Here is a 9208-nt window from a genome sequence, read left to right as displayed (position 1 = left end):
GGGTGATCCAATGGGGGTGATCCAATGGGATGATCCAGTGGGATGATCCAATGGGATGATCCAATGGATATTCCAAGAGCTGGGGTGCTGTGGTTCAGTTCAGCCAAGTCAGCTTGGGAGGAGCTCATGGGAGGAGCAGAAACGAGGTCTTTCTTTGAGATTGGCAGAAATACAGAACTGGAAATAACAGGGAGGTCTCTTGGCACTGGCTGGTGACTCTGTGTCTCCTCTCCCCCTCCCACAGCGGGGTGTACTTCCAGGGGACAACCATTGGCATGGCTCCCATCATGAGCATGTGCACAGCAGAGCAGTCTGGAGGGGTCGTCATGGTAAGTGGGGCAGGACTCAACCCGGGGTGACACCACATCAGGTTCTGCAGTCCTGAGCCATTTGTCCCATTTTCCATCTCTCTGTTGTTTATATCCCCATTCAGATTCCTTGTAAATTATAGTTTTCATAGTGAAAAAACCCCCAAATATTGCATTAAAATATAGCAGGGCCTCTTTGCAAGGAGTTTATATCTCTAATTGTTATTGAACCAGGTACTGAGGTGCTGTGAAGGAAGAGAACCAGAAGATGTATTTGTTATACACTTGGGTATACTTGTGTTACAGGCAGCAGCAGTCTATCCTGAATCTTTTATTATATTGATTTTATTCTGTATTTATAGAGTTTCCTGTGTTAGGCCTTATTTTCCATTTTTGCAGCAGTGGTTTTATTGCATTGCCAGACAGCAGGAACAAACAATGGCAGCATTTATTCCACCTGAGTTTCTCCCAGGGTATTACTGTTGTTGTTAGATGCAAGACATGGTGAACACACAAGCAAACATCTTGTCCAATTTCTGGAAGGAGCTCTGATGTATTTCCTTTCTGATTTTTTTTTAATGTCAATTGTACAGTGTTTCATGCTAAGGCAGAGGAAAGAAGCTTTAAAATAGAACAATCAAATCACATAATGTGGGAAAAGTTTTGTCAAAGTTGTAGAAAAGACAAAGCTTTCAGGCTCCTGGTGGCTTGAGAAGCTGAGACTGTAAGTGCTGTCTGTAATAATTATTCACTGGCTACCTGGGGCAGAGGTACAAAAGGAAAAGGAGGAAAAAAAAGGAAGAAAGAGCTGTAGGAGTCTCCCAGTGCACCCCCAAGCCTTGGTAAAGGCACAGAGGAGGCAGACAGCCCCATTTTACCCATCTGACTCTCAGCCCTGCAGTCACTGCTTTGGCTTTATCTGCAGTCAGAGATGCCCTTAATGATGACTTTCTTGTCCTTTCAATTTTTAGCATAAGATTTAAAACACCCCACAGTATCATTTACTGCCAAGTCAGTTCTCTTCACTCTGGAAATGGTCATTTTAAAGAGAAATAATTACAAATAGTTCATTCCAGTAACAAGAACAAGAATCAGCATTTCTTTAGAAAATCTTTTTCTCATAGAGAGGGGACTGATTTATATCCAGGCTCTGTGGATGGATCCTGGGCCAGGCTGAAGCTTCTGTCATGAAGGGGAGCACAATGTTACCAAGAGACTCAGTGAATTGAAGCTTTTGAGGAGCAAATGAACTTGAAACTTGCACAGATTAACCAGATATGTTCTACAGCTCTTTAAGCAAACCCTCAAAAAGGAGCCAAATCCAAACAAACAAACAAAACCCAAAAGTGCAGCTGCCCAAGCATCCCCTGAGTTGGCAAAGGCTGATTCAGGCATAGACAAAGCATATTTATGTATATTGGTACCTGTACCTTGGCACAGCTCCCCAGGGATGGAGTCCCTGCTCCTGGAGGGATTTAAAAGCTGTGTGGACGTGGCACTTGGGCACATGGGTCAGTGGTGGCCTTGGCAGTGCTGGGGAGTGGTTGGACTCCATGATCTTAAAGGTCTTTTCCAAGCTAAAATATTCTGTGAAGGAATGAATCACTCTTAGCCTGGGAAGCTGAGGGGCTCAGGTGTCTCAGCACTGCAGAAATGAACATTTGGCCAACCTCATAATTCAGCCAATTTCTTACCCATCCCACCCCCAACACTTTAATCCAAAAGCTCCCACACCTGTTCTGGAAGAAAAGACAATGAGAGACTGCGTAAGAAATGACGTTTGAATACAAAATCTGGAGTGACTCTTGTCTGATGTGATTTTCCTGGTTCTTTTTACAGTTAGTCAGCTCTGCTTTATGATCTAAATTCCTCTGTCATGCCTGCCTGGGAGCCTGCCTGTCTCTTTTCTATAGGGCTGAGTTCTCTCAGTGGGTGACACCCTGTCTCCCATTAATTTTCAGAGGAACTCAAAGCAGGAAGAGCAGCCATGTGAGTTTGAGAAGCTTTAACAAGGCCTTTATCATTTCATTTTCCTGTGAAGTTTCTGTAGTGTCATAGAAAAACCAAAGAGAAGTTGACATTAAAGTGAGTCTTTGACGTGATTCAGTCTTCATTCTTCTGTTTCCAAAGGTTGCCCGCTGAATTCATGGATTTAAAAGTAAAATATTTCTGAGAGAAGAGGAAAGTGACTTTTTATCTGGGCAGATACTGATAGGGCAAGAGAGAAGGGTTTTAAACTTACAGAGGAGAGATTCAGATTAGATATTAGGAGGAAATTATTCCCTGGCAGGGTGGGCAGGCCCTGGCACAGGTGCCCAGAGCAGCTGGGGCTGCCCCTGGATCCCTGGCAGTGCCCAAGGCCAGGCTGGACATTGGGGCTGGAGCAGCTGGGACAGGGGAAGGTGGGGTGAGACTGGATGATTTTTGAGGTCCTTTCCAATTCAAACCACTCTGTGACTCTATGAACCGAGTGAACACACACTGAAAGTGCCAGGAGCAGGGCATTAGTCTGGTGGAGCTGTAGGTGACAGTATTTAATTATTAAGATTTGATTTAAATCCCGGCAGAATAAAGCAGAATTCAGCTGAAAGCAGCTGCATGTTTTGTGAAACAGCTTATAATGTCTTAACAGTAGATGGTTGCTTATTCAGTGGTTGTGAAATGTGTTTGGTAATGACTTTTACTGCTCAAGTTAACTTTGAAAGACCCTGGTGGAATAAATCAAAGTCACATTGCTATTCATTTCTTTAGTCCTTGTGAAACTTAAACGGTCTCAGTATCAAATGGAACATGTCACTGTTTGTTTTGATAATCTTCATTTATGCTGTCTTCAAATAACCTCTTTTGCTGAGGCATCACATTCCTCCTTTTAAAAACCCTCTCTAGAAGCTGATAAAATTGCATTCCTAGTGGATGTGAGCAAGTAATGAGAACTGCATGGGCTGGATTGTTTGCCTATTCAAGTCCCAAATTACATTTCACATCATTTATTGCTCTACTTCTGGAGTGGACTGTGTGAATCCTTGTTTTTAGTTTCAGTTGACAGCTTCAGAGTATTCAGAGAAATATAATCACTGCTCAGTAAGTGGAGGAGATACTGGAAAAATAAAGTCTGAGCTCAATTTGCTGTATGTCTGTGTGGCTCAGTGAGGAGTTTCTGTCTTGACCAGATAACCCAAATTTCAAGGCATCATCCAATCAGTCAGTGGTAAATTTCATGGAATTATTTTGCTGTTTTCCTAATCTTCATCCCTGCATTCTGAGTGAAAGGTTGAGCTCTTTTTATGACAATTACACTGAATTCTCTAACTATTCCATCAATTACTGTGTGCATAAAGATAAATCTGTATCAGACAAGTATCTGGATAAGATATCTCATTATGTAGGTGTGCAGGACAAAGTGCACACAAACTGGCTGCCACAAGAATTTTATATAAAGATTTTTAAATTCAGGAAAATAATTTTTAAAAAGAGACATTTTGTGAAAAGATAAAATTCTTTTGAGTCGATTCTAGTTGCAGAAGGAGCACTTTGGTTGTGTTATCTCTTGATTTTGTTTGCTGTTTGAGAAAGGATTTACTAAAAATATTATCCCAGACAGATGAAAGAAGAATCTCTTAAATCTACCCCAATTCATGTATTAAGGCCTCCATTAGTACAGAGATAATATTTTAGACAATTTTACCTTTCACTGCTTTTTAATCTGGAGTTTGGCTTAGATGATGCTGGAAGAGTTATTTAAAGTGAATATATTCATGCACGCTTCTAGAGCAGGCAGCTGTACACAGTAATTCCATTTACTGACTGATAAATAGTGGATCATGCATTTATATTACATGTTCATGTCTTCAGGGAAAGCTTTCTTACAAGTGTAGTGGATTTTTTTTCCCTCAAGGAAAATGATCAGTGTGGAAAGGTCTCTTACTTGTGGTTAAGCCAAAACATCATTCTGATCAGCAGCCTGTAATCAAATCATGCAGTGAATTTCTCAGAAATGATTGTCCCAAAAATCAGCATTTAAACATGGATTAATGTTAAAATTTCAAACTGACACTTTCAACATTTAGAGTATTCATAGGTTAACAAGAGGCCGTGGAAGATTTTGGCTTGCTTTGGCCTTTTCTTCTAAAAAGGAGATTTTTAAAGGTCCTGGGTTTTTCTTAAAAAGGTTTGTGAAAACTTGGACATTCTGATATTAAAGCGGCAGTCTGAAGGAAATTAAATAGACTGAGTGAAATCTCTTGCTGTATTTTTAATTTGCCTCCTGACATGAAGGATCTTCTCCCTCATCACACTCATCCTCACCCATAAATTCTTGCCCTTTCCAACACTCCATGTCTGGTAATCTCCCTGCCACTGCTGGGACTTGGGACTTTGGGGGATTTCTTGAACAGCAGAATTTTTAGCCCAAATAAAGAGAAGTTCACAGCTGCTCAATGTTTCAAATGTCTGATGGGGAAACTGGGTGGCCAGAAAGGCTGTCCTGAAATTCCCACTCTGCCCTATACATGGATGAATTTAAAACTGAGTTTATTTAACAACAGAGTTACTTCAGCTGCTAAACTTCTAAAACATTTCACAGGACAGGCAGTAGGACCTTAGAGGGGGAACATGTGCCTCGAGCTGGGTTTGTGTGCTGGATTGACCGGCTCTCCTGTGGATTTTTTTTTGAAGGATCACTCAGAAAACCCTCTGGGTGCAGCAGTGACGCTGGCTCATGAGCTGGGGCACAATTTTGGGATGAATCACGACACACTGGAGAGAGGCTGCAACTGCAAAGCATCCACTGATAAAGGGGGCTGCATCATGAACCCCTCCACTGGGTAAGTGCCAGGCTGAGACTGGCGAGCTGCTGGGACATCTCTGCTTTCATTTTGTGCCTCAGGAACATTGAAAGGTAAAAAAAGGAAAAGATTTTTCAACACCTGTTAAATCTTGTTGCAGTTATCCTCCCCAAGCTTAAAGAATTATATGTTATCAGAGCACAACATGTACTATTGCACCTTTCTGTTTCTGGGTTAACAATGTGAGAGACAAAAATGCTGGAAGCAACTGGTTAATTTAAAAAAAAACAACAATCCACAACCAAACAAACTGCATTGCAAGTGTTAAATCAGAATTTCACCTTCTCTCATCTTGCCAGCTGAGCATCAGTCACAATAGGAAATGAGCCAAGGCTGAGATGAGTGGGTAGGAAATTCAGTAGTGCAGGAAATGCACTCTTAGAATCTCTGCAAATTCTTTGTTTTTAGTTTTGCACAAACTCTTGTGATATGTGTGGAGCAGTTTCAGCATGTGAGAAAATTAAATCTGCAGTGGGATTGAGGCTGCTCTGTGTCCAGAGGGAGATCTTCCAAGAAGAGAGATTAGAAAGGTGAGAAATAAAAACCAGTGAAGCTGCAGTCCCTTCTGTGAGTGCAGGGCCAGGAGCTGGACTGGATGATCCTGGTGGGCATTTCCCAGCTCAGGATATTCCCTGATTCCCTGTCAGCACCGAGGGGAGGCTCTGCTGGTGGCAAAGGCACTGTGCCAAGGGACAAGAGTGTTTTGTAGACACTGACATTTCACACACCCTGGGCAGACTGAGCTGTCACTGCTTGCAGGGATGGATTTTAAATTGCTGTTGAAACCCAAGGATATGAGGAATGAGTTCCCCATGTCCATGTCCAGACTAGGACTGAAAGGATTAAATTGAAGTAAGGTTTTCCAAAGGTCTCTGATGGTAACACTGGGCCAGATTGAAGGCATTAGAATGCCTGGGACTGGAATCCAGTAAGAACCAGTGAAATATCTGCCAGCAGTGTAGGTACAGCTGGACGTGCCTTAGGACAAGAGGATGGTCTGGATGTTCTCTGATGTCCCTTCCAGCTCCAGCATTCACTCTGTGTGCTTAAAGTTCATCTGTTGCTTAAAAAACTCTTCTGGGAATTGTGATCAGCTCTCCCTCTGCCTCTTCCAAGACTGCAAGTTTCTGGGAAAGAAGGGGAGCAATCTGGGAGAGGCCAGGGAATGTTGGGCAGGGATGTTCCCTGCTGGTCAGCCCAACAGCAGCCTTGGAATTCCTTCAAAGGCAAAGCTGTCACCTCCATCAGGGCAGAAATCAGGATTGTGGCCAGAGGCCAAGCACAGCAAGTTGAGAGACAAACAAAAGAGAGTTGTGGGAGTGGAGGAGAACGAGAGGGATTTCTACAGTCTGGAAAAGAAAAATAACTGGCTCTTTTGAGACAATAGGTGGAACTTATCCCCATGGGACTGCATCCTGCACAGGTCAGGGCTGTGTGCTGACTGTGGGGACAGAGTGACAGGCTCTGAGCTGAGCTGGTGGTGAGCAGTGAGCAGTGGGCAGGCAGGGCTGGGCTCTGAGCTCCTGAATGAAGCACTGCAGCCTCTGTCAGCTCAGCTGGGTTCCTGATTCTGCATCCAGCTGCTCCACTTTGGAATAAACACAGGGATGCTCTCAGGACAGAAATTTCTGGACACTTTCTGAACTCATCTGGTGAGAGGGACATTAAATAGCTCCTTCCTCATTCTTCCTTCACGCTGGAGTCCTCTGGGTGTATCAGATCCTGTCCTGGGTGCTGGATGTGCCAGTCCAGACACTGGGCTTGGGTTGGCTCAGGGCGAGGTCCCAGCGAGGCTGTGTCCCCTCAGTGTTCCTCAGGATGGGAGGAGTTGGATATTCCATTCCTCATCCCTTGGAGACGTCTCCAAACAGCTCAGCTCTACCCCTGGGGTTTCTGGAGCACCTTCCAGGCTGAAGGCTCTGCCCACCCCCAGCACCCCATGGGTTTGGGCAGAGTCAGCTCCACCTTGTAATGCCCTCTTTGGATTTTCACCAAACTCTGCATTCAGCTTGTGCCTGAGGAAGAGCTGTGGCCTTCACAGCCCTGAGCAGGCTGATTGTTTGCACTGATTATTGATTTAGAAATAGAAACTTTAATTTTGGGTTTATAGCCTCAGGCTTTATCTTGACACTGTGCTGTCAATCTGTGATAAATATTCCTGGAGAACACTTCATGCCTTGAGCCAAGCTGCATCTCACCAATTTCAAATTAGCACTTTGAATATTTAATTACCCAACGTCTCTCACCAATAGCAATATTCCCTCCAGCACCATTACTGAAAGAACACTGAAAAGTTTTCTTCTCTGCAAGTGTTTGTCTGTTAAGGGAAGGCCAAATGAATGTTCCTTATCTCAAATGCACTCTGGAAATAGCCAAAAAATCAAAACTAAGAGCATGCCACATCCATTTAGAGAGACAGCCTGCTCTCAGTGCACTCACTGCACTGACTTTGTGCTTTTCTAATTGGTTTAAGGTAGATTTAATAAGTGGAATAAAAAAAAAAAAAAGTCTAGCTGAAATTAGTGTAAAAGCACTGAGAAGTCCTTATCTGATGTCTGTGAAAAATAGGAAATATCTAAGTTATACCAGAAGGTAACTTTGTTATACCAGAATTTAACTTTGGAGTCATTGGTGTGGTCATGAACAAAAGGGAATGTTTTAAGGCTGTTGACTTAAAAGGGATTTCATCAATTATTGTAATTTCTTTTGATTCTTCTGTTTCAGTCTTTGAAGAGGTCTTGGAAATTCTGTCTTGGTGGGAAAAAACCTCCAGGGATTAGAGGAGAATTTAAAATCTGTTGGATCTATCCTTTAATCAGCTTCCTATAGTTTTTATTCTTCAAAGATACCAGCAAGATGAGCACCAGTTGTGTGTGAGCTACAAATGTCTAAAGACATACTGCTTTAGCAAAATGTATTTTTTATAACGTGAAATCAAGCACAAAACCCACAAATCTGTGTCAATACAGGACTTTTAGAGATTCAAATATCTGCTATGAAAATTACATAAATCCTTCTGTGTCTGGAACCCCTGGAACAGGGGTGGTGCCTATAAAAATACTATAAATAAGGAATATTTAGTAGTAAAATTAGTATTTAGTACTACATAATATTAATATTTAAATATATTTAATATTGATACTAATCATATCAGTAAGGAATATTTAATACACATTTTCCTCTTTTTTATGTATCTGTTATAATGATATTCCTCCAGGTTTTTTCGTTGTCTTGTACATGGACTGTTTCAAGTGAAAAAGATGGAATATTAGAGAGATTTGTGAATCTTTTTACTGAGATTTCATTGTCTGGAAATGAAGGGACTGGGCTGAGCCAGTGAGGCCACTTCAGTATTCCACTTGTTTCCCAAATATCTCCCTAAATCGTGGCCTCTTAGGAGTGAAAATATTCCTCCTGCCAGGAAAATCCCAAGGAGTTGTGGTGTATCCCAAGGCATTGGGCTGGATTTATATCCCTGCAAATGTGAGCAGAATTCAGCACTGCAGAGCAAAATGCTGCCAATTAGCAGTGCTTGTTTATTTAATAATTTTGGAAATGCACTTTTTACACGTCCCTCTTCATCAATGTTGAGCACAGGGGTCTCCATGGGGTTTGAAGCCAGGTGAGCTCCCACTAAAAAGTTGAAATATTGAGTTCAGATGTGTTTGAGATTTTTTTGGCAGCCTTAAGGGAAGCAAATTGTTTTGATAGTTAGTGTTCTCCCCTCCTGTAAACTCAAAGGTTGAACTTCTCCTGGAAATCTGTTCTTCCTTCCCTCTCTCACAGGGAATGTTCCTTGATGCCTTTCATTTCCTCTTCCTGGGGGAGGTAAATGAGGGCAGGAATCCTCCAAGGATGGGCAGTTTCACCAAGCCCATTCACATGCTGATCCTACAGTTGTTTTTTTCCCTTTGGGATGCCCATTCCTGCAATAACAAAACCCTCTCCCCCCGGCCCCTGGTGGAAGAGTTTGCTCTTCCCAGGTTCATTTCTGGTTGCTGGATCATCCCAGCCAGGGGTGATGGAAATGTCTCCCAGGACACAGCCATTTGTTCC

The 9208-nt window shown here is 42.6% G+C and overlaps 1 protein-coding gene across 1 annotated transcript in view; it reads left to right on the top strand.

The window, feature by feature from the left end:
- The window catches only part of ADAM12 (ADAM metallopeptidase domain 12), a 170398-nt gene that overhangs the window by 118425 nt on the left and 42765 nt on the right, over positions 1-9208 (top strand). Inside the window, exons 10-11 of the mRNA XM_015633829.3 lie at positions 245-329; positions 4983-5131. Coding sequence (XP_015489315.1) covers positions 245-329; positions 4983-5131 — 234 coding nt within the window. The remainder of the gene's footprint in view (positions 1-244; positions 330-4982; positions 5132-9208) is intronic.

Source organism: Parus major, chromosome 6 (assembly GCF_001522545.3).
Source record: "Parus major isolate Abel chromosome 6, Parus_major1.1, whole genome shotgun sequence".
Lineage (NCBI taxonomy): Eukaryota > Metazoa > Chordata > Aves > Passeriformes > Paridae > Parus > Parus major.
Note: the sequence above shows the minus strand (reverse complement) of the source record. Positions and strands in the feature narration are given on the sequence as shown.